The 26,193-nt window shown below is 44.8% G+C and overlaps 1 protein-coding gene across 1 annotated transcript; it reads right to left on the bottom strand.

Moving 5' to 3' along the window:
- Window positions 1–877: 877 nt before the first annotated feature.
- NCAPD2 (non-SMC condensin I complex, subunit D2) lies at window positions 878–26,189 on the bottom strand (the record flags this gene model as incomplete). The annotated part of the gene is given in 34 exon segments (XM_010078821.1): window positions 878–883; window positions 1,060–1,120; window positions 1,122–1,227; window positions 1,367–1,487; window positions 1,718–1,904; window positions 3,965–4,045; window positions 6,780–6,874; window positions 7,929–8,106; window positions 8,322–8,477; window positions 8,670–8,793; window positions 9,094–9,205; window positions 10,362–10,516; window positions 10,519–10,569; window positions 10,829–10,990; window positions 11,094–11,175; window positions 12,714–12,846; window positions 14,180–14,313; window positions 14,466–14,550; window positions 15,485–15,659; window positions 17,589–17,798; window positions 18,737–18,858; window positions 19,122–19,296; window positions 19,905–19,989; window positions 20,550–20,684; window positions 21,210–21,407; window positions 21,916–22,063; window positions 22,144–22,267; window positions 22,352–22,479; window positions 24,810–24,895; window positions 24,898–24,954; window positions 25,087–25,268; window positions 25,726–25,784; window positions 25,934–26,009; window positions 26,132–26,189. Coding segments are annotated over 34 exon segments (4,047 nt in total), but the record flags the coding sequence as incomplete, so codon positions are not given.
- Window positions 26,190–26,193: the final 4 nt, after the last annotated feature.

The raw sequence follows: 26,193 nt of genomic DNA, 5'->3' as shown, positions 1-26,193 counted from the left end.
CCAAGGAGTGCCAGGACTGACTTGATTCATTCCTGGAAGGAAAGTGCCAGTCTTATTTGAAACTTAATTGGATCCACAGCAAATACATTCCAAAAAGCACAGGGAGACAACCAGTATTACCAGTGTATTTGGTAACTTGAGCAAATCAAAGGTAGGCAAAAATAATTCTAAAGCTTTTTTTCTTTAAAAAGTTTTTAAGTTTTATTTTTTTTTCCTACTCACTTTGCATATTCTCTGTTGAAGCACTCTAGCTATAGTTTCAGTTATCCCTTCCCCCCCTCCCCTCCCTCAACTCTTCTTTAAGGAAAGCTGTAGAAGAGAAAGATGCAGGTAACTTCCCTTAGGCTTTGCAGGGCAAGAGCTTCAAAAAAGGATCAAACATAAAAGGGCCTAAACCTAGCAAGATCATATTGGTCCTGTGTTAAGAGAAGCTGAATGGTGTACTTATAACCACATACAAAATGGGAAGGGAATGAACATTTTCTAGGCGGTGGTTAGTTTGGCTCTTCGTAGAAAGACTTTCTTCTTCCAATTCCACCCCCCCCTCCCTGCAATCAGAGCAGCTTATTTTATTCTACAAAGCCAGGGCAAAAACAGTCAAAGTGGCAGCTGTGTTCATCACTGCCTTTCTTTGTGGAGATATCAAAAGACAGGCTTGGAAGTGCTTTAGCCTGGTGTATAACTTCCATTTTGTACTCAGTTGAAGCACTGTCATATTATAGTGTAGTTCAGACAAGAAAAGACAACTGCTCCATAAAACAAGTTTTATTTTCAGTTAAAGACAGTGGCAGATGGTTTCCTCAGCGCAGCCGGCGGGTTGAAGATCTGGTGATGGGAGTTGTTTTGGTGGGGGTTTCTTCCTCTTTTAATTCTGCCGCTAGCTCTAAGAGAGTAAAATGTGTCAGTAACCAGCACTCCCCTACCTCAAAGAAAGAAACCTAAGCAGTGCTCTGAAGCCCTACACACCTTCTGCCCACTACCAAAGGAACACCCCTGATGGGCCAAATCTATAGTCTTTCTCCACTTTCACCTTTTGAGCATACATGGACAATGCCTTACCCTCCTCAGAGCTGTCCTCCTCATCACTGGAGAAGCTGAGAGTAGCTTTTTTGGGTGGAGGGCGCCTTTGGGTACGCTTCTTGTTTCGGAGGGAGCGAGGCTGGGGTGTGACAATATCTTCATCCCTGTTGGCTGTGCTCAGAGGCTGACGGTGTGAACCTGGCAAGGGGGGAAAAAATAAAAAAAAAAAAAAAAAAAAGGTAGCAGCCATTCTGTCTGTAAGGGTGAGGAAAAGTCCCTAGGTGTCTCTGCTGGACTGCAGGATCAGAGGGAAAGCTGCAGTCTCACAAAAGGAACATACTTTTTATTGGTTTCCGCTTGGCCAGCTCAGGCATGGGAGTTGAACTACTTTCCTGGCATGTCTCTGCTGAATCCAGCCCTCGGTTATGGGACGCAGACAGCTTTTGCTCCAGCTCTTCAACAAGAGCCTGATGGAGATGTAACATGGGGGAAAAAAAGAAGCAGGGGGGGGAATAGAATAAGGTGGGGGGGGGAGAGAAAAGTATTACATCTATAGTAGAATTGCCATCAGGTTCTTTGATAGATTGTTGGGGCCAAGGAGTAGCCTGCTTAATATGGAGAACTGCAAGGCTTTCCCAGTCATTGCGTGTGAAAAGCACTTGTTTTCCTGGCCCGGACACTTGCTCTCCATCCTTACTTTAGTTTCAGGTTTGCCGCCTGCTCTGCGGAATCGAGCCAGCACAGTTTGGAAACAACTGTAGACAGCTGGGTCTTGGAGCTTGTCTGCAAAGCAGTCAAAGTTGTCCTGCAGCTTGTGAAGGCCTCGTTCTGAGAGGGGAAGCAGAGTAAGGCACTGGGACAGATCCCGATATTGGCGCTCCGTTCTGGGAAAGACAATGATTGCTCTTAGGAAAAGGGGTGTGCAAGAATGACCACATCCTACCTAGAGCACATGGAGATAAAGTGTCTCCTGCAGGTACTTCTGCCGTGCAGAACATGAGACGCAGGTTGTTCTGTTACAGGTCAGTTGCAGAGTGCCATGCCATACCATACCAACCACTTCACAAACCCACTGTGTATTCCATCAAAGACACTGACTTAGTGTCTGTCAGAAAAACACAAAGGGTTCTCTGTTAAAGAACACAGTCACTTGTTTAAAAAGTATCAGAAGTTATTGCTGGCTACAAGGAAAAAATACACTCAGTGAGGCAAGGACTCCTCTTGAAGGGCTTTATTTCAACTGAATAATAAAAAAACCTGGTTGCGCATTTTTGCATGCTTGAGATAGTCTCAAGAAAAAGCTGTATTTAATGTTCTCTCTCTCGTTCCTGGCCAGTTACATAAAGAAGGCCATTTTCCTTAAGATATAAAGTGAACAAATAACAACTGCTGTTTTAAAGGAGGACTACATACAAATTCTAGCACAAGTTACTTAAAAAAAAACAACAACAAAAAAAAACCAACAACTAACACCTTCAATATAGCTCACTGTGACGGAATGGGAGGAACAAAAAAAGCTGGGCCAAAGCCCCTATTACTAATATACACAGAGGGGCAGAAGTCTGTCTTGCATACACTCTCTCGGAATGCCCTGTCCAAATGCAGACAGATGGAGAACAAAGCTGCAGCATCCAGGTGCTTCCACATTTAAAGTCTGAATGATACTTGGCATGTCGCTATGTTTAGAACTCCATAAATGCTGAGGAGGGTGACAGTGGCTGCAAAATCTTTTCTGATAAGCTCCTGTTTTAGCCTGGAGAGTCTGGCTCTAGCATTACCACTACTGTGCATTAAACTCATCATCTTTGTGGTACAGAAATATTAGGACATTTTAGTAAAGGCTAGACATGGTTTACATGCAGATGGTTCTTTACAAATGTGTGAAGGAGTTCACCAGTGTTCCTGGGAGGCAATTTTGGAGAGAGGGGCCACACCCCACTCCAGCTCAGGAAACAAAACCCAAATATTTCTGGGGAATATGCAACTCCCTGAGGCAGCTAATCAGGTCAGGGTGCCCAGGCTCTGTGTACAAATGGCCAAGATAAGCAGACACAGCTTAAACCTCAAGGGCAAAGCCACAACAACGGAGAAGGACAACCACAGGATTGGAGGATGCAGGGTGTGCCAAATCCAGTGGAAGGTACAAAGAAAATAGCACTAAAAGAGACAGATAAATTTCTACTATCTTCTTGGGTGGAAAAAAAAAGTGTACGTATGTGTTAGTGAAGTTACAGCTTGGAGAAAGGAGCAACAACAAAAAAATCCCAACACTCAGGAAGCAAAATGATATCCCAGATTCATGAGACAGGTCCTGTACTATATACTCTGTAAGCAGCACCATGAGCAAGGGAAATACATCTTGCAGACAGAGCAGAGCAAAGGCATAAGTGTACAGCGGCATAAGCCCTTGAATAAGAAAACAGAGTCCAAGGCATAGAGTTAGTACTGCAGCCCATGCACACAGAGCAAGGACAGGCCTGTAACAGCTAGGTAGTAGAGATCATCCCATGCAGGACTGCTGGAGAGATCCCAACTTCTCAGTTGAACATACTGATTTCCTAGCTGAGATACAAGGGAATAGCTTGTGGCAAAGGACCACAAAGGTGCATAAAACCCACACGTGGGGTGTGTCCTTGCTCAGCTGTAATGCAGATCTAAATTGTCACAAAACATTTTCCCTAAGAAAGGAGGGAAGGCAGAGAGGCCAATCACAGTGTAATACGACTAGAAGCCTTAATTTATACATATTTATTAATGTATTTTTAGGAGGAAGATGGGAAAAAAAAAGAAAAATGAACCTAATCCAGGTTATCTCAGCATTTGTTGCTTTGCCACAGGAAGAACATGATGGGAACCTGTTGCAACCACCATATACAAGCTAGTTTCTTTTAACAATTCTTAAGAAGCAGACTTGCTTTTCAGGAAAATTAGGATTACGACCCACCTGGCAGTCCGGAATCGCTGACAAAGTTTCTCCACCAAGCTCTCTGTCTGTTTGTCTTTTGTAATATATGAGAAGAGCTGTCTGCAAAGGAAAAGAGCAGAAAAGCTGAGAGCCCAGAGAGGAAACCCCATTTCTGCTTGCACCATGAGATGCTTGTAGCTATCCTATCCAGTGATCAGCTGGATGGTCCTCAAAAAGAGGACGAGAGTTCTGCATCAGGAGAAGCTATAACCATATATATATTTCAAATAGTAATCACAGTCCCTGTTAGGGGACAGCTGCTATGACATACATGTAATTATAACTGCATGTTTGCGTAATAGCACCTGCCTAGGATGAAACTAAGAAATCCAGCTATAGGAAAGACCCTTGCAGGTCTGGAGTGAGAAGCACTTATGTCTGTGCACGGTCTGGGGTAGGAGTGGTGCTGAAAATGCTGCGGTATCGACTTTTGATCAGCTCCTTCCATCCACTTTTAAGACCATGCAACACCTTCAGACAATCTCCTCACTTCACAAGTTGTGCTGGCAGACTAGTATGTCTGACAAGGAGACCTTGAGGGGAGTAGGCTGGCATGCATTATTCCCCCCCCCCCCGCCAAACCATTTCTATGACTTTTTTTCATTATTAGTTTGATGAAGATGTGTTGCTGTATTTTGGAGCACTGCAAAACTGAGCATTACTTTGCACTGAAGTGGGAACAAAGACTAAGAGAACTTAAATGCTAACCTGATCCTGCAGTTTTCTTAGCTTCCTGAGGAATAGAGACATGCATGGACTTTAACACAGTTAAGTACTCCTGTATTTTGCATTATGTCCTCATAGAAATCACTGAAATACTTCTATTTATTAAGAAGGTCCTGCTAGCCTCCCTTTTTCTTGTACCAACATTTCTGCTAAATTAAGCTGTCAGATTGCCACTGGCCTTGATATAACTGCTCTAAGCACATCATTGTTCAGTCTGTTATGTCTACAACCACCACAACAAGCTTCTTTTCCGAGATACGGAACAGAGACTGTATCCTCAATAGCCCTCCCTTTGCATTTGTTCCAGCATCAATTAATCTTTAAGTGACCAGAATCGTGGTGGCATTCCAAACAAGGTCTCACCAGCACTACCAACGCTTCCCTATATTTAACAGAAAAATCTTGACTGCAAAAATAGCAAGTGGAATGCATCTCTAACTTTAGCCATAGCTTTACAGAAGAGGTTAAACAATTTCTAAACATTCAACCTTACACTTTGTTCTGCTAGTTTTCATCTCCGTTATTACTGTAACACTCTCATTCTCCATGAGTTAGTCCTTTAACAGTGATGCTCCCCCTACTACCCCTATCTTTTTCACAGCTCCCTATTCTCCAGTTTGGCCAGTATCCCTAAAGCATAAGCCACTCCCTCCTTCCTAGCCTGCACTTTTGTCCACCATGGTTTCTGAGTCATACTGGTCCCTCTACACAATGTAAGCATTTTGTACAATGCTACATGGGGAAGTAGTTCAGTTTCAACTGCTATTCATTTTTTTTTCCTGTTTAAAGGATATGATGTGGTGTGCTAACTGATGATCAGGTCTTCTTTAAAATGAATTAGCTTTAGATTAATTTGATACCTTTGTTAAATCAATACTGCCTTTTCTCTTCTTTGCCAGGCACCTCCAGTTCTCTCCCTGTACGTTGCTGGAAGTCACAAAAGTGCATCTACAGCTGTCTTAGCCACACTAAATCACACTTCAATGCAAGTGCTACACTTACTATTTTCTAGGTCTGTGGCAACCCCTCCAGTTTGACATTTACTAAAAATTGTACTGGAAATTCCAAAATTATGTTGCATTCTTTTTATACATGCCTTCTTACCACATTACCTCTGTGCTATTAGACACTAACTTTGCCTTCTACATGTGCTGTCAGTAGCCACATGTGCTGTATTTCCCATTATTTCACATTATCCTCCCTACTGAAAGCTGAAGCAAAACATCCATATATTTTTGCAGCCATAAATTATTTTCAGTCTCAATTTCAGACTCACTAATAGACCTTTTCCGTGTCTTGTAGTTCCTACCTGTCTAAAATTCCATCCCCCTTCCTAAATGCACTGGAGTCTCATGGACAGAAAGACTAGTTGAAAAATCACTGGAGATTTTATTGTTCTTCTCTTCAGCAACAGCAATACTTTTGCTTTGTCCAACACTCTCCCCTGTAATCCACAGGGATTCAGGCACCTCAGAAAAACTCTCATGTGGCTATGTTTCAGATATGAGAGGAAGAATTCTGTAATTTACCAATAAAGATGTTCTTTGTGCCATCTACAAGCAACCAATACCCTCAGACTGAAATATTCCAATATGTCTCTATACTCCAGAGTAAGGCTTTCTTGAAATAAATAAAAAAAAAAAACCCCACCCAAACCCAAATCTGTTACCTTAGCTACAGCTCTACTAAAATTGCTTACAAAAATCCAGTAGGAAACCAAAATGGCAAAGGCGACAGAGTCTTTAAGATCTGTTCTGTTCTCCTAATGTTGCATATCCATTTTCCCATGCACAAACCCAACTGTTTTCTTTTTCTAGAGGGAAAGAAATTTTGAATGAGCTAGGGGAAACTCTGTGGAGCCTCTCCTCACCCCCAACTATGTGGCTTTAGAATCGATTCCCCTCAGCATGACTACGTTTCAGATGTAAACTGAAAGAGACAGATCAATGAGAAGAACTGAAAAAAAAGCATTTTGTATATGTCACCGTAATTTCTCTTCCCTGGATCTGCCACCCCCTTTGCAAAAGCATAGTCCTGGTTAAAAGAGATTTCTTTAACCCCAGAATACCTCATAATAGTGTGGAAGGATTCCTCCTTTATGCCGCAGTTAGGATCTGAGAGACGACTGATTATGTCTGGAAGTAGGTTATAGATGGCATTACCCTGTGTGGGATACAAGGTTCTATGAGAGACACAGAATTACGAGGGACAGCTCAAGTCAAGCCAAATAAGCTGCCCACTTAAAATTACCTCCTTTCTCCCCACCCCAAAGCTACTGACTGAAAACCTCAGCTTTTTGAAACGAGCTGTACACAGCCAGCCAAACCTATCTGGGACTAGTTGGCTGAAGCTAAGGGGAAAAAAATCAACCAACCAACAAGTTAATAGCAAGGGGAACCTTTGGTTTGCAACAGCTCTGCTCTTTGTCAGACTTGGATGCAGTTTCTTTGCTTTCCAGCGTTGTCACAACGCAACAAAAAGCTTCCTGATAAAGGAAACTTACACAGCAGTTCAGCTCAAGGAACTACCTCCCATCTTGCCTGAAAAGGCCCAGTCTAGATTCCTTTTCCCACTGCTTTTTCATGGTTTTGTCATAGACACTGCAGAGAGAGGAAGTCAGTGTAGTCAGGTGGCTGGCTCTGCTTTTAACAGAGCAAGCCAAGCTAGTAAAGACCCAGTATCATTGCAGCTTCTCAGGCAGTAAATCCCAAACTCTGAAGTTTGAAGAGAGCAGCCTTCATATTGAATGAACAGCGTACCAGGGGTAATGTTCCTACTGTTCTTACCCACTTGGGCTGTAACTGCTTCAATTAAGTGTCTCACTGTCACACATCCAAGAACAACTTTGAAAGGTTTCAGAGATTATGCACTGCCTGAGCCATAAGGTCAGGCAACTCTATTATAAGGCCTAAAGGTAAACAGAAAACTGTTCCCAACCCTATGCTAGGCGTACAATAGAAAGCAAAGGGACAAGGCATTGGTTTGGAGCCTGCCTTCTGATGTAAAGAGATGAGGTCAAGTTCAGCAACATTAGGGTTGAAACAAAACTCGTGTTGCAAAATTTATTTTCTTTATCCTCCTTTAGTCAACGCAGAGGGACAGACAGCTGCTCTACATCACTAATACATCTTCTCCAGGACTTAACTTGTGTCATTGACCCAGCCTCCACCAGCCCTTCCCCACTCTTGTGAACTAAGGTCCCTGAGCATCCACTTGCCTTGTTGGAGAGTTCACTGAAAAAGTTCTGAGCCACTCCCATGATTGCCTCCTCTGGGTCTATAAGCAGAGTTGCCATTTCGCTTACTTGGCCCTTCACCTTTACCATGTCTTTGAGGATGAGATGAGTCATCACCAGTGCAGCCGTCTGCCTCACGCTTGGGCAGGGGTCCCGCAACCTGACAGAAGCATATAGTTACTGCAGAAAGGAGCTAAGTATCCCTGTGTTACTGATACCCATAATAGCCTAATCCACAGCCCAGGTCTGTTGTCTCCCTGCACAGACACCTTAAAATTTAGTTTCCTGGATCATTCTCACCTTCTAGAAGCCCAGTGTCACTCTTCCACAGAACTCTCATCACCTGTCCTCTCCCAGCAATGAGTGTAGCATTACCTGGCATAGAGATGTGACGTCCAAGGCTCCACCAAGTTGGGGAAACGGATGGCCAGATCTCCTGCTGCAATAATGAGGTTGGATCTCACACCAGGTAGAGTGGACTTCTCCATCATAGTGAACAGCAGGCGCAAATGGGACTCACAGAACTCAGAGCTGATGAGACAGGGTACGGAAAAGAAGGCATAGATACCAAAACCCCATTTTTCAGAGAGCAGACACACACATACACACAAAGTGAACATTCTTTTGTGTTTGTTCTCTCCACAGGAAAGGAGTTGCGATGTTTGCTTGTGCTTTAGTACCAGGAAGGCTGGGGAAGGGAACACCTGCACAACAAGTCATTACCTGATCATGCAAACTTTGCCAAGAGTTAGGGCTGCAGCAGCCGAGAGCGCCGAATCACTGTAGAGCCCAGGACTATTGCAGATCTTGAGCACCAGTGGAACAAAGGCAGAGAGCAGGTGCTTCCCTAGAGAGTGGAGATAAAGACAGCAAGTATGAGAGCACTGTTAGTGCATCCCTTTTTAAGAACAATTACTCCCCCAACTCCTGCAAACTATAGAAACTGTTTGACTCACCACTGAAAAACCACCTCCAGAAACTCAGAGGAAAGAAACAGACAGCCTACATAGAAACTGACACTGGACAAGAAATGAAAGTGTTTCCTTCTGAAGGAAACAGCCTTCCTCCTGTGGACCTGTTACTCACCGTACCTGTTCTTTCACACAGGCAGATGGAGACAGTGCTCCTTGGTGGCAACCACACTTACCATCTAGAAGTTCTGTCTCACAAATACTGCGGATGAGCTCAGCCTCAGTGTCATCAGCTGAGGCTCCCACAAGGCCCAGCTCCTCCTCCATAGTGGTCTCGCTTCCTGTGCTCTGTGCAGAAAGGAAGATTGTAAAAAAGATGACAGACAACTATAACCCCTTTGTTCACTAAGTATGCTTCTCTCAAACGAGAGGTGCATGCATGTTACCAGCAGCACAATGAGAGTTGAGAACAGACAGATGGGGAGTTTTATAACCCCCTTTTCCCTGAGAACTGAATTAAGATGTGAAGGGTAGTCCACAATCTGCCAGTCCACGTGCCACAGAACACCAATGAAAAGAAAGTCTAGCTATGGAAACCACTAAGCTGAGACAGACATAGGACACATCTGGCATCAATGCCCAAGTCTGGCACCACTTAAGGAACATGCAAATCCTAAAAGCAAGAAGTTCAAAGTGGCCTTTGAATTGCTGGTCTTGTGAGCAAGATCATGGGAAACCTTATAGCAAGGGAAAAGCAACACAAGGGAAGAAGAGAGACATGGGTGTTGCATGGGGACCAAATCTGCATGGAACTGCTGCTTCCTGGAAAATCTTGTAGTAACCTCCTCCTGTGTGGAAAATGGTAGGGACACTGATAAGCAGAGCAGATGAGGAAATGAGCTACAAACTTCTCTGGACACAGCAGCGTAGGCATGTAATAGAGACAGGATACCTAGACATACACAATTTTCTCTCTTCTTACCCAGGAAAGTCAGCCTCACTACACCCTGGAAAATGTTCTGAGATAGATCTAACCAAACAGTATTTCTATCACACAAATCCATTTGAGAAGGGTACTATTAAACTTTCATTGTTACTACCTGAGAGAGGATAGCACCCTCCAGCGCTATGGACCAAGGTTCCAGAAGCCCTTTTCCAAGACTCAGGGCATAAATGGGTGTTCTCCACCACTAACAGCAATTGCAAAAGATTGCATGGGTAAGAAAAGAGGTGATGAGTGGAAAGGAAATGTTTGCCTGAAGCACGAAGATAAGCACAGCCAGGACATCACCCCTCATTCCTCTCCTCTGTTCAAAACCCAAGACCAGTTCAAGAACCTCAGCTCTCCCTGTCAATCCTGACCAACACGCATCCATTTCTATTCCCACAGCACACATTAGCCCAGCCCTCATGCATCCTCAGGAGTGCACTCTCCAGAAGTTTACTGTGACAGTAGCTGTGACACTAGAAGACCTGCCCATAGGAAAAAACCCTCAGTTCTCACCCGGGGTGTCTGCTTCTTCATACTGCTGCTAGAATGCTTCTTGGTCTTCTTCTCCTCTCTGAGGATGCGGCGCCTGCGTAGCTCTGCGCTCACTGACACTTCCAAATATGCTACCTGCTGCATTGCCACCTGTCCCACAAGGGACACCAGGTTTTTAATGTGGGGAGACTACTAGCACCAGAGACTCTGCTGGGAGAAACCCCTGGATCTAGTGGAGGAAAATTACTCCAGTTCAATTATAACAGTTCAGTGTTCATCAAGACCTCTTTCCCCATCAGTTATTGCCAAGTCTCACTATATAACCCATCTCCACGCTCCACAGACTCCTTCATAGCACTCGCACCCTTCCATGCCAACACCTCTACTAGCCCCTCAGCTCTGGTCTCCTTCTGGAGTTACTCCAGGCCACCGAAACACAGCACTAGAAATCATAGGTACAGATTTTCTTCATCATCATTATTCCTCACCATCTTTCTGCACATCAGCCTCCTGCAGCTTCTCCAGAGCTTGCTGACTGCACACCTGCAGGATGTGAGCACATATCTCCTCTGCCCCTTCTGCTAGCTGGTAGATGAGCATTACTGCTGCCTCCATGAAGGGGATCCAGTGACTGCTTGGCTGGGCAAAACCTGATGAAAAGAGTGAGCAATGTACCACACATAACAGTGACAACACAGGCTGTCTCACAGCCCAACTCCATCTTCTGCAAACCTACTGCTGACTTGAGCTCACCTTTAGTTACAGCCTCACTCAGGCACCCAAAGAGCATGTGGTTCTGTGGCAGCCGAAAAGGTGCACTGTTCTCCAGTGCTGGCTGCAGAGAGAACAAATCAATTACTTGAGTTACTTTTACCATGTAAGAGATCCCCCCCATGCCCTTCCCAGTACCTAACCTTGCTATGTGCACAATGCTAATCAAACCCATGCTGGGCCAATGGAAGGGACATCCAGTACTGCTCTGCAACCAAACACACAGCAGGGACCTTACGGTCACTTTCAAAGGCATGGTGGCAACACTAGATGGATTTATAGCTTGGGCAAATGATGGCACCAGGCCAACCCAGACAGTTCCACTATTTCACCTTAAATCAAAATAACTCTTGAAATCTCAAAATGACTCTCTTAAAATCTGATACTATCTACTCATTCTCCACAATGAATAAAGAGGAAAACTGTTAAAGCATCTTCAATTATCAACAGAAAGTCAACTAGATGCCCTTGCCTAGGGGCGCTACAGAACTATAAGGTTTTGTTTAAAAGCAAAATATCATCAGTAGAGGGTAGCTCTGGATCCAAAACCATCTCACACTTAGGCTGTTTAGATGCTCGGCATCAGTCCCACCACATTTCAGGTTGGGAATATGATAACTCAGAGAACTCCTAAACCAAGTATGACAATGCCTGTGATATCCCAGCACGTCTGTGGCTGCCTGATCAAGATACACTTGACCAAAACAAGCTACTGCTTGAGGATGTACTGGCTTTCAGTAGCTGGAAACAAAATTTCTGAATTCATTACAGTCCTATGCTCTGTACTGAATTTTGGTTGTGGGGTGGAAGGGAAGGAAGAGCTACCAGAGTCATTCAAGTATCTACAGTTCAGTTCCCTCTCACATACAAACTTAACTGCAGAGTTAAGTCAATCTAAAATTGAATTACAACCATCTTCGGAACATTTAAGAATGTTGTGATACACATTAATTCATGAAGGTCCTGCACTAATGTTCCCAGTGGAAGGGGCAAATACAGAATGATGGTGCTGTTTGAAGGAGGGCTGCTTTTATACTGGAGCTCCTGAACCAAAATGCCCTAAATGCTTGAGTCAAAAAAGAAAGTTTTTTCCCCCCCAGGTGCATTAAAAATAGAAATATAAATTGTTCCCATACAAAGAAGCCATCTGATAGGCAACCATCATCCTGTTTTAAGTACAACATGGACAGGTTTGAAAACCTTTCATGTTTTATATTCAGCTGTACAGCTGACGACTCCCAAATATCAATTAATAGGGAGGGCAAAAGAATCACAACACCAGAAAGCATCAGTAAAGGAAAGGACTTCATCATTGAGGAAACACAAAGCAGCATAGAACTGCGAGTCTGAGGAAGAAAATCAAAAGGAAAACACATTTTCTTTTGCACTGAACTCTTAACTAATTGAATTCAGCCTGTTGCCTAATGAAAATTATTTTATTATAGATTCACTGATGCGTGCTAAGCTTTCCAGACAGTTCTGCTGAATGGTCTCAACCTACTTAATTTCAAAATCGACAAAAACTTAATCACTTCTCAATACAAACCATTTCCCCTCCTTCTTTGTTTCTGGATGACCTCAAGAACAAGCTAAGAGTCTTACCTTAGAGTTACTGGCAAGTTTGGAGATTGCATTGCATACTTCTTGAGCCAGGCGATAATCTTCACATGCCTTCTCAGACAGCCCTACTGTCACCAAGACATCCAGGTTGCTACCTATGATCTCTGGCTTCCCTCTATGGAATGGAAGGGATGGGAGTATTACATGAGTTGCTGCTGAAAGTTTACATAAGTATGCATAACCATAGAAATACTCCTTGCGCCTTGTGGAAGGCAGTGGTTTGAGTGAGAGGAAAAAAAATATTCCATCCAATGACTTTAAGATACAAGAGCACGAAGCAGTATTCCACAGAAGCCAGTATAATCCATATTCCACTAACAGAGAAGGTTCTCCAAAGTGAACAACACTGGGCATACTGTATCTTTATAAAGAAAGAATATTCTTGATTCTTCTTTCTTATCAGAAAGGAGCAAAACTTTAAAGGTTAAGACAAAGCAAAGTGTCACAAAACAGAAGAGTCCAGCAGCTCGGGACTGCTAATGTGTGACACTTCCTCCCCTACTATGGGACACAAAACAAAACAACAAAAGCCCCCCAAAAAACAGGCCTGGTCTGAGGAGTATATAATTAACTGGGTGAAGAAGGGCAAGAACAGAATCTAATGTATTTAAAAAGGGAATCTAAATTAAAGTTAATAATGGGCATCTATAGGACAAAAGCAAAATCACCTCCCTTAGCAGATTTGCGAAGAAGGTGATGCTGTTCTTATTTCACAGCCCCCCGCCCCCCGACTTGACACAGGATCTCATGGGATACCCCAGAAACCTACGGTTTTCTTTATATCCCACTATTTGAGGGAAGGATATTAATTTTGAGATGACGTCTACAGTTTTGCTGCAAGCATGTTGGATGGGGTGGCAGAAATACCTTGGAAGGAATATCTAATACTCAAATTGCAGAACTGGCTCCAACTCTATGGCCAAGAATTTTAAGATCATCATTATGCAGGCCTATTTTTGACTGATGAAGGACTGAAGTAGGAAGAGCAAGAAGAAACTAGCAGGTAAGATAAATGCCAAAGGGTTACTGGGCTGGGAAACTGAGCAAATTAAGAACTTAATAGTGCAATTACACTCTCTTTGCCCCCAGAAAGAGAAGCAGATTCATTTCCCTCCATGGTAAAGGCTCCAGACATCTCTGCTCAGCAGCTTCTCACTGTTCTTATCCAAACACAGACAAAGCTGCAGAGCTGTGACATGGTAAACTCTGAGAAGGGATGGACATTCTGCACACAAAGAAAGTAATGTCATCATATTCATTCAGAGACTGCGCTGGTGGGACCCAGCACAACTATGTTTAATTCCAGGCTTCGTTACCTCATGACCTGGTTACTAATTTTGAAGCTGCAGAACAAAGGATCAGCTTATGCAGCACCCACAGTTCTTCGATAAAAATCAACTCCCTGTACATCCTCCCATTCACAGGATTAGACTGGGCCCTGGGCTCACCGTGCCATCATCCCCAGCAGCATCACAGCAGCACGTCGTTCTAGTGATGAGCACTGAGATTTTTCCGTGAATCGCTCCCAAAGCAGCTGGATCACAGCAGGCTTTATTTCATCTTTCTGCACAAACTCTGAGATCTGAAAAAGAAATGCAATAAAACAAATAGGAAGAGGCAGAGGAGGATGGACTTCAAACCAAAGATGACATTAGCTGCAATGACTACCATTTTAATGTAACAGACATCTAAGATCACAAATACAATCCAAACCCAGGCAAGGCAAGTACTCACTATTTCCTCTAAGCACTGTATTGTTCCCAGCGATACATCCACCATGATAAGAGAGAGAGAATGCACCAGGTCCTGGGCCCTGGCCCTTTGAAAGGGGAAAAAAACAAAAAATCAAAAGGTAAAGAAAAAGCAAAAGCAACTGTCACACTTAGTCTCCTATTCAAAGAGCTGAGGACATCTATTAGATAACAGAACTGATCCCTGGGGACAGGAAAACTTCCCCCTCCACAAGCTGGAGTTCTCCAGGCCACCTAGCTCAAGTGCCAATGAGTATGACATTCGCTCAAAAGTTGACTGCCTTGTGCACTGCTGCTCCTCCTGGTGCTCAAAGACCCAACAAGAGGCACTCATCACCCACTTCCCAGTTTGCTCTCAACCACAAGTCAAAGTACATTTCCCTTGAGCACAAGAAACTGAAGATTTCTCTATGAACAAATAAGACAAGAGCTCAAACTGCAGGAGTTGTCTCCAGGCAATACTATAGAGAAGAACTAAGATGCAGTGAGTGCTTTTATTGCCCTGATTGTACAAATGAGGGTGAGGTATAGCGCGTCTCACTAGGGATCATGTTTATCTTAGTGAACGTGTATCCAACAGCATTTACACGTGGGCAAGTGCTAAGAAAAAAAGAGCAAGTGCCACAATAGAAAGGAGAGACAGCTCCTCGCTAGTGCGGAAGACACAAGCAAGCAAGCGGTCAAGCGGTACCCAGCTCCTATGTCCAAATAGGCATCCAAAAAAATCAGTTCATATTTGCCAAGCAAGAACCCTGCCTACATGACGAACGTTCATAACTGACAACTCTTGTTCCCTGTCACATAGAGGCCCTACCCAGATCATTTGGGCACATGTATCTCAGTACAGTGCTTTGCATGAGACTGAAGTTCATAAAAACGTTAAATGCGAGTGCCTGGTAACAGTTTCATTTAAAATAAGAGGATGGGAAAAGAGAGGAGGGGGGGAAGGAAGAAGGAAAAAAAAAAAAAAAAAATAAACCTTCTGGTTAGAAAGACTCATACCTCTCCGAATCCCCGCTGGGGCTCAGGTAGAGCCGCCTGTAGGCATTCAGCACGGCCTCCTTAATACCAGGCTCTTTTGACCATATGAGGGGGAGCATCCTGCGGACTCCAAGCAGTGCCTGGGGCACACCAAACTGTGAGACTGTCACAAAGAACTCAATGGCTTCCTGCACCACTGCAGAGAAAAGAACAGTTGTGTTTGTGCAGTTCTTTCCTAATCACCATTAGAGAGGCCATTAAAACAAACTAATAGACCTACTGCTCTCACAGCAAGCCCTACAATCATCTAAGATCACTGCTACTGTCTGCAGAGGGCTCAAGTCAGGATGGTCTCTCACTAGTACAAAGATGTAGATGTCCTGGAAGAAACAGGCACAGGTCAAAATATTACAGCTAAATGTAAATGTGATGCGTTTAGGAGAAGAGCACAGAGGCCATGTCTGAGAAAGAACAAAATTCTCTTTTGGGAAACAGTAGCTTTGGAAAAAAAAAAAATAACTCATGGTCACAGCAGATAAAAGCAGCTGAACATAAGTCCCAGTGCAATGCTTTAGCCATAAGAACTAAGCTATCTGATGTATAAATGAGGTAAGGAATAATGTACTTGATTCCAGCCTAACTGCTCCTGAAATATACTGTCCAGCCTTCTGCTCATAAGAGAAGAAAAAACCTTAAGTTGGAGGGCATTCACAAGAGAGTCACAGTAATGATTAGAGGGACTGTACAATGAATAGGTCATAGACTCTGATCTCTGGTTAAGTGGGAGCTTACACCAGTGTAAGCCTCAATTTACAAATCTGAATAAAGATCCTCTATGAGATGTGTTTGCATCTGGACAAGCTGGTATACTTCCCCTGCCTCCAGTCACACAAAAAGATACATACTTGCAACAGGAAAAATAAAATATTGAAATCTTAAATCTTTAATTAAAAAAACCTAAATCTGAGCACAGTCATTCCTTACCACTACCCTTTTAGCCAGAAGCATACTGTCTCCAAATGGAGACACGGTCTCAAAATGCCTCATACCCAACTTGCCTTCCTTACACTGCAGCATAGGACACTAGGGAGGTGGAAAGTTACTAAAATATGTGCAGCCTTAGAAAAATAAAGCAAACCCCAGGTGTTTTAAGTATCAGGTGAGGGGCACCCTCTCAGCCTTGAACTTCAAATGATCTGTAAAGACACTTAAGTCAGGAGTTTATTTTATTTTTGTGTGTGCAAACAGCTAATGCCATCCAAACCTTGCTGGCGAAGCCCACACGCTTGTTAGGGGCAACATACGAGTTCTCTATACAGATGAAGCCTCAGAAGTGTTTGCATGAAGCTAGGGTGCTGCAGAGCCATCTGTATCCCAGAACTGTGCGAGTGGTTGGCAAGTGGATGTGCCAGGGAGAATGGGAGGGGATGGAGCTGTGCCCCTCCATGCCCCAGCCCCCTTGGAGGTGCTGATTCATAACAAGCACTTAAAAAAAAGATCTAACTGGTTACAGTACTTTCTAACGTAAAATATTAATAGCTGAATCAACTCAGAGGCCTACTCTTCAACCACCTTTCACTACAGCACTGAAGAGGACCAGGCCATAGAACCTGTTAATCAGGATCACTTTTAGCTACACAATAAAGTTTATGGAAAGGTGAGGTGAGACAAGCTGTGCAGTTCTCCTGTGGCCAGCATAACAGTATGAAAATGAAGCTACATCAGTGCACTGAGCAGGTAACAGAACCCAGCTTCACTGGCCATGCTTATTTTGGGAGAACCTCCAATGAGTTGAACATACATCTCCTACCACAGGAAGGGTGTGTGGGAGAGAGCCTTCAAAAATTAAGTAATTTTAGTCACTTGTTTTTTAAAAACATTTTCAACATTGATATTAAAAAAACCTGATTCCTAAAAAGCCCATTCATGTCCTAATGAAACCTCTTCATAACACCCATTTAGATGGTGCTCACTGTTCCAATATCCTGGAGGAGCCTGTGACATCTGCCCAGTGAAGAGCAGCTCTTTTCCCCTTCCTCTGGAGCTCCACTACTCCCATGTCTCCTCTTCAGCAAGGGGAAAGATCTGGAAATGCTGAACAGGGAGAAAGGGCTATTTCACACACCTGAGACACAGTTTTCATACATCATCTTGCTGATCAGGCACAGGGCTTCTGTGATTTTCACTGAGAAGTTGTAAGCATCTTGCAGGTATTGCACCAACATCTCCTGTTTGACCAGTTCTGTTTGAGGCTGCTCTTCTGGTACAGCTTCTTCAGTCTTAAGAGTACTGTTGCCATGTGGAGGATCCTCACTGTTCTCACGTGGGCCTGAACCTGCACAGCACAAACACTTGTTTGTCAGCAGTACTGAAGGTACAAGAGCAACAGGCACAGTTCAGGGCATTTTAACCCTTCTCTCTCCACCGCACAGTGACACCTTCCAAGAGCCAGGAGACAAAAATCCAAGTTCTGCCATCAGACTTAGCTACAAAGACAAAATCTCAGCATGCTGTAGAGCAAGTTCCCATACTACAATGTGATGCACCACAGAAATGCCATCTTAATACAGGGGTGGAGAAAGGCACGGTCCAGTTTGGGTAAACTCCATTAAAATGCTGAAGGGGTTAAGCTGAACTTGACAGCTCCCCAAAGACGGATGAGGCCCTAAAAAGGAATCAGGGCAGAGTAGGGAGAAGGCAAACACCATTACCCCCTAACAAAGTTTGTGCAAGCGTTATGAAGTTAATCTTAAATTATTTAGATGGTAGCTCTTTGATAGAAATGAGCTCAAGGGGATTGGCTAGGAAACCTTACTCTGAAACAAACACCAGATAAAGCATATGAAGTCTTAAAAATACATGCAGAGGCTTGAGCCCCAGATAAGCAAGACTATGCTTGAATCATATTTGGCCAAGGCTGCTAAGGGTAAGCATTATGTGCCACTAGCTGCTCAGGAAACAGAACTCCTTGCAAATTCAGACAGGACAGAAGGGTGTGAGTGTGTAACACTGGCTTTACTCCCCTCAACAGCTACTATACAAGCTAAAGCATCAGCAATGCACTTCTAGTATGAACATGGAGCTATTTCAACCAGAAACACAGTTACCAGGACTACTGTGATCCAGCCAAAAATGTCAGCCTCATGAGCTGTCAAATTACACAAACTAGCCCCTCAGGTCAGAAGGAGGGACAGGCCATTCCACAGGGTTTTGGTCTAACTCTGGCATCAGCTTGGACTTAGGGAAGAGACAGAGTGATCAAAAAATAGTTACCTATGTAAAGTCTCTTCAGAACATCCAGGATTGTTGCCCCCTCGTTTTCCTCCGTAGGGCCACTGAAGGGCTCCTCCCCCTGGAAGCGACACAGGGCCTTCTGTGTAAGACGGGCTGCGCTCCTGGACAATAACATTGCCCAAGAGAACATCAGCAACCCATTAGGACAGAACAGAAGCAAAACCATCCAACTTTGCCCTGAACACCTGGGAAAACAGCTCCTGCCGGCATCTTGTACTGGGTGCCCATGTCAATCTCTTCCTACAGAGTAATGTTACTGGAAATCATCCCTCTACCCTAGAGCTCAAACCTTTCTTGAACAGACAATGAGAGACTGACACATACCTTGAGATAAACACACTCTCAAACTACAGAGTCTTCTTACTTGTAATTCAGGTTCCTCAGCAGCCCAGTGATTTGCTCCGATGTACTCTCCACTGTTTCCTCAACTTCCAGCACCTCCTCTTCCCCTTCCTGCAGTGGTTGAAAGAGCTGCTGTGTGGCAGCCCTAACTTCTGGCAGCATTGCTTCCCACTCTTCCTCTGGGGTGATCATTGGACCTATTAAAAAATACAACAGAGGGAATGGAGAATGTAGATTCAAATGACATCCTACATGGTGAGAGAAACTCATCTGGAACTTAGGAATTCTACTTTTTTTTTTTTTTTCCACAGGCAGCACTATTCCCATTGCTGATCCCACTGAGACTACAATAAGAATAGACAAAAATTCTTTGACATAAAAAATAAAAACGAAACCACTGAGGGTAAAAATATGATGGGTAAGAGAGAACCATCATTTACTACTAATTATTTTTTAGGCAGCACCAGGTCCAAAGCTAATCAGGTTTAAATTAATATCTGACCAAAATTACGGCTCAAGCAGTCCTTGAATGGTTGAAAATGGGAACCTGCGAGGGTGTTCAAGTATTTTCAGTTCTTACTCTGAAAATAGGATATTTAGGTAAATGGACTGTGATCTAGATATGGATATTCACATGGTCCTTTCATAACACCACTGTATAGAAAACTGTTGTGAATTTAATATCAGTTATCTGGCCTCATTGTTTCACAGGAGTCAGATCTGAGACAAAAGCCACCACAACCTGGAAGTGAATTTAAGATGAGTTAAAACAAGCCCTGGTATGTTTTTTAAGCAGGGAAATCACCTGCTGTGGATCTGCCATGGTCCCTCATTTCTTGTAGCTTCTGCACCTCTTTCTTCAGTGGCTCGGCCAAGTCAGTACAGCTTAACTAAAGATACCAGAAAGAGAAGAAGAAATATGTTACTTATCCTCCTTTTTCTGAAATGTTAGAATTCTCCTTTCTCTTCCACTTCCTGCTCTAAGTTGTCAATCCCCTCAGTTTGTGGAAACTGGAATAGTAGACTCTGACCATCATCCTAGAACGGCAAGTGCTGTAAATTGCCATGCTGAGGCTCAGAAGCTCAGGAGAAGGTACAGCTAAACACAAAGAGCTGCAGCTGTATGCAAGAATGTTCTAGAAGACTAAGTCTGATCCTAAGGAAAGAAACCCTGCAGCAGTGGATTCAAATTAAACTGCTGCAGGTTTTTCCACAAACACACACATCCCTCCTGGCCTTCAGCATACCTACTAATTACACCAAGTGAGGGAAGAGCCACAGAAAGCAGGATCTGAACCTGGGAAAACCAGAAAGGTCCCACCTGCAGAGTCAAAGGCTACGTTGTCCCTCCCACAAGACACAGAAAGGCTGCTGCCCTGGCTAAAGCACACTGCAGACATTCAGCTTGCAAACAGACATCTAGCATATCCATCATACTAGTCGGAATTACCTTGCAGGAGAAAGGATTGTTGGACAAAAACGCAGCCAGGAGCTGGATCGCATTTTTAACTACTATCACAGATTTGTCTTTCAGACGCCCAACAGCCAACGATACCACAGACTGAAACTGAGTCAAAGGCAGGGCCTAGCACATAATGAGAGCATAGACAAAATTATCAAGAAGGCCTAGAGACACACGAAAAGTTATTTTACTGAAGACATATTAATGTACTTAAAGGCAGATTATAGATTTATAGAAAAAACTAAAGTCTGAAGGGACATCTGGATATCTTCTGGTCCAACCTCTGTTGAAAGCAAGTATTTAAGAGATCAGGTTATCCACGGTCCTGTTGAGTTGAGTCTTAGTATATCTATTGAGGGTGATGTTTTCCAATATCAATGTCCAAAAAGAGTTTATGTACTGTGCTCTTCTAGCCTGTCCCAGTAATGAAAAGCAGGATTTAATTTCTGTTTCCCAGTTCCCTCACCCCTAGAATCTTTAGTCTCTTGGGAAAAAAGAACTGTAGACACCACAGTACACAGGGACAATACCTTTCTCTGTTAAACTTCAGTCTCTGCAAACACAGAGCAGGGTGACAGAAATTCCCTTAGAAAACACAACAGGGGAAGGGATTACTGAGGCGACACCATTTCCCCAGCACACACTTACCTTGCACTGAACAATTCGAGTGAAAAGCTGTAGCACACGGCTGCGCACAAATCCATTGATGTCACAGACGTGGGCCTGCAGCATATTCAGGAATTGGTCCCGAGTACCACGAGCAGCTTCCTCCAGCTGGTCACCATTCAGCACTTTCACCAGCACTTCTGCCATAGCTGCCAGAATGGCATTTCGTATCATATAACTCTGCAAAAAGATGAGCCAGGAACAAAAAGACATGACTTGATATGCCAAGGGTAAGGATGGCTTAGAGTTTGGGCCTTCGAAGGCTCGATCTTAAGTGAATTTCTCCATTATGGACTTTGTTTTAACCTTGGGTGAACATGGCTGCGCCTGCAAGACAGACTAGTCCAATCTTGCTATCTAGCTAGGTCCACAGAAGCCAAGAACTGATATGAGAAACACTTAAGGCTTTTAAGAGCAATTTAAGAAAAGGTAACACAATGACAAGCTCATTAAGTACTGAAGAAAAGGGACAAAAGCTGGGATCTCAGACAAGTAAGCAGTCTCCTGTTCTCATAGCTGGGAGTGACAACCAGACAGTAAATGTCATGGTTTCTGTTTCCTTTGCATCTTTTAGGTAAAGGCAGAACCTGTTCCAAAGGGCAGGTTTTGGCTACGTGATCTGTGTGAAAGAGGTTGGATAGCAGCACCTCCACCACTTCTCTGGACAGGCAATATTGCAGGAATGTACCTCGCCATCCAAGTGACACAGGAGAACACTCATGTTGGATAGCACCATAGCTGGAATCTGTTCCGCCAGTTCAGTTATAAAGGTAGCATAACCCTTGATTCCAGAAGCATCACGGGCCTGATCCTGTGGACATTTCTGTCCAATTTCCCTGCACAGAAAGATGAAACAATGAATAAGGTGCCTCAAGTTACTAGGGATAGAAGAACAAGCCTAAGGTATTTTTCTCACCTTAGCAATTCCCCCACCAGGCTTTTCAGACCATACTCGGTAGCCCAGAGGCTCACAGCCTGTGCAAACACTGGGGCTACATGTTCAAAGTGCTGCAGCATCTGCGTGATCTTCAGAGTGGCACCTTTTGCACACGAGAAGAAAGAAAGAGGTCAGGGAAAGTAACTGGGAATGGCTTTAGGAAGAAGGCAGAAGAGCAGGAACTCACTGAACATGTGATCATAGTGAACCAGAGCTGCAGCAAGCAGATGTGTCACAGCCTCCCGTGTGGCCCGGTACTTCTGAAGACCGATATTTGGATTCTCCAGGATACGGTAGCAGCTTCCTGTCATTAAGCTAAAGCCACACAAGAAAGACAGTGAACCTCACTATCACAACTTGTACCAACATCATTCTAGCACACTATACTAGGCAAACTCTTCTCTCAAACCAGAAAAATTCTCCAGTATCCTGAAAAAAATGATCAAACAATATCTGGATTTGCGACACCTACATGAAGAAAGGAAGTGGTTTCTAAACACATCGCTTTCGCCTCAAGACGGTTTCCTCAGTTTCCCAGCAATCTGCAACCCACAGAGGGCTGTAATACCACCTGGCTGGCAGATTTAACATTTAAGCCTCCTTTCCATAAAATCACTGTCACTCATCCCACCTCTGTACTAGTTAGGTGGTCACATCCAGAGGGCAGCGGTGAACTGCTCAATGTCTAGATAGATATCAGCGACAAGTGGTGTCCCTCAGGGGTCCATATTAGGACCAGTACTGTTCAATATCTTCACCAATGACACAGACAGTGGGATGAAGCTCACCCTCAGCAACTTTGCAGAGGACACCAAAGCAAGTGGTGCGGTTGACATGCCTAAAGGACGGGATGCCATCCCGAGGGATACGAGCAAGCTCAAGAAGTGGGCCCATGTGTAAGAGTCGGTTAGAAAATCAGCATTGTCTCAACCTTGTCATCAAGGACATGACACCCCCAGTTAGACTACAACGTCCCTTCTTATGGATTTGATGCGGCCTGGGAGCAAAACCTGTGTCTCGGCAGGCCTGTTGTAGCAAAGTTACAATATCATAAGAAAATCTCTAGGGTAAAGTAAAACACAATTGCCACTTTCTGGGACAAAGGTGTGGCTGGCATAACTTGTTTTCCCAGCAATGCACTCTGGTCCTGGTACAGAACGGATTGATGGGTGAAGGAGTGAAATAGTCTCGTTCCATGGCCCTGCCCTGTCCAAGACTATCTGTACCTCTGTAAGGACGGGAACAATAAGCCACAGGTGTAACGGCTATCCAACCAGAAAGATGGCAGACACTGTGCCAAGCACTGTGGCAAAATCTTTACCCTAAGGTGAACTTTGCTCACTATAATGTCATTATAATACCAAAACACACGTCCATCCTGAAGGCTACCCGCCTCCGAGATAGACCACTCTCCAGGCACTCCTCTTTGGGCATGCGCAATGGTGCTACCTGGCAGAGGTAGAGATAGAAAAATGAGTTCCTGGGGAGAGGTGGGAATTCCTGAGGTAGAGGAGCAAGGTGTGTAACTTAGTACAACAGGTCATCCACTAGCAACCTAAAGTTGAAGCCTTCTCCATCAAGGATTGAGGACGATCGTTAGGACCGGCGGAACACTGCTGGCTCCAGCCTGGGGGACACCTTGGACCTGCGGTAGTAGCTATATTCCTCTTTTCCTCTCTTTACTTTTCACTCCCTTTATCTGTTACACATAGTTTACGGACACAAAATAATAAAGTTTTTACTGTTTAACTGAAGCTAACCCCTTTTGGCATGGTCGCCTTAATTTTGCACTCATAGATCTCAGCAAAGAACCATCACAAGTCCTTAGTGGACCGTGACACCATGTGAACCTCGTGAGGTTCAACAAAGCCAAGTGCAAGGTCCTGCACCTGAGTCAGGGCAACCACCAGCTGGGGTTGCCAATACAGGCTGGGATTGGGGGATTGAGAGCAGCCCTGCAGAGAAGGACCTGGGGACGCTGGTGGATGAAAAGCTGGACACAAGTCAGGAATGTGCTCGCAGCTCAGAAGGCCAACTGTATCCTAGGCTGCATCAAAACAAGAGTGACCAGCAGGTTGAGTGAGGCGATTCTCCCCCTCTACTCTGCGCTGGTGAGTCCCCACCTGGAGTACTGCATCCAGCTGTGGGGTCCCCAGGACAAAAAAGACATCAACCTGTTGGAGCAGGTCCAGAGGAGGGCCACAAAAATCAGAGGGCTGGAACATCTTTCCTATGAGGACAGGCTGAGAATTGTGGTGGTTTAGCCTAGAGAAGAGAACTCACTGGGGAGACCTTATTGTGGCCTTTAAATACTTAAAGAGGGCTTATAAGAAAGATGGGGACAAACTTTTTAGCAGGGCCCATTGCAATAAAACAAGGGGGGTGGGGGGAAATAAGACAGTAGATTTAGACTAGATATCAATAGAAAAAATTTTTATGGTGAGGGTGGTGAAACACTGAAACAGGTTGCCCAGAGAGGTGGGAGACGCCCATCCCTGGAAACATTCAAGGTCAGGTTGGATGGGGCTCTGAGCAACCTGACCTAATTGAAGATGTCCCTGCTCCTTGCAGGGGGTTGGACTAGATAACCTTTAAAGGTCTCTTTCAACCCTATTCTATGATTCTACATCCACTCCATCCCATACCTGACAAACTCTTCTTCCAACTCCGAACCACCCCAAAGCTGATGGAGATCCAGCTGCAGCAGCTGCGCGAGGAGCCGTGTTTTTTTTGCGGTTCCCTCTTCTCTTCCCACAAGGATCCAGAGGTCTTGGTATGGTTCTTCTTGTTCTAGAAAGGAGATTATGTGATACAAGATATCAGTATCTTGACAACAGAAAAAACACCATCGCCACCCTGTTTCCCTCAAAAAATAAAATGATTGTTAAATTCTACAGCATTAAGAGACATCACCTCACCCACCTTCCCACCAGGATCGACCTCCAACAAACCACCTTTGCAGATTTCCATTTCAAACGCATCCACAAGGCCAGTCAGCAAATAGCAGTTCATCTTGAGAGCGTTAAGGTGAGCAACACGGTCTGCAGGGCTCAGCCCAGAATCACCCAAGATGGCAGGAAGTTCATTGGAGTGATGGGACACCACTGAAGAGAGGCAGAAAGTTGTGAGCACTCCTCACCAGGACCCTCAGCCATCCTCTCTTTTGGAAACTTGGGGCAGTCATCAGATTACCAAAGATGTGTGCTCACATCTCACCAGCTGCAACATGGGCTGCCCCCTGCAACCCAGACCTTGGAAGCACCGTCCTATCCTATCCCCACAACCCCTCCTCAGCTCATAGAAACACTCACTCTGAGCTGATGCATCCCAAAGATGTATTTTCCAGGGACACGGGGAAGAGGGTTTTCTGTCGGTCTGCCCTTACAGCGAACGCGCACTGCTCTGCATTGTCCACCAAGATTACAGACTCATATTACCGGAATGGGCTGAGGTTGCAACCCAGCTGGTCAAGTCACATTAGCCTTTACGTCATCATTGAGCTGCCAAAGGAGAGCAACCTCTCTATTACTTCTGCTTCAGCTAGAAACAGCGGATACCCACCGTTCATCATCAGCTCCAAGGCATCCTCCTTGACATCAGTCCCCACAGCTCGGAAGTGGCTGCAGAGCAAGCACAGTGCGTGAGGCAGCGAGTAAACACCACCAGGGAGAGAGGCGTGAGCTCCCGGGGACACCAGCCTCTCTGCAACACTCCTCCACCCGCTCCGCTCCCCGCCTTCGCGGCGCCACGATCACCGTCCTGTACTCACTGGAGCAAGCTGTAGAGGGAGTCGAAGTGCTGCAGCACTGCCAGCGCGCCCCGCGCCCGGAAGGCGGTCCGGAAGCCTGCGGGGAAACACGGAGACGGGCGGGACAGGGAGGAACGACACAGGCGGTGACTGCCACGAGCCAGCGGCGGGAGCGGGCCAGGCCCCGAGCAGTGAGGGAGGGGAAGAGGCTGGCCTTACCTGTGAGGGCGGGCGGCAGCTCGCGGGCGGGCAGAACCTCCTGCACCACGTAGCGCCCAGGG

Source organism: Pterocles gutturalis, unplaced genomic scaffold (assembly GCF_000699245.1).
Source record: "Pterocles gutturalis isolate BGI_N339 unplaced genomic scaffold, ASM69924v1 scaffold18808, whole genome shotgun sequence".
Lineage (NCBI taxonomy): Eukaryota > Metazoa > Chordata > Aves > Pterocliformes > Pteroclidae > Pterocles > Pterocles gutturalis.
Note: the sequence above shows the minus strand (reverse complement) of the source record. Positions and strands in the feature narration are given on the sequence as shown.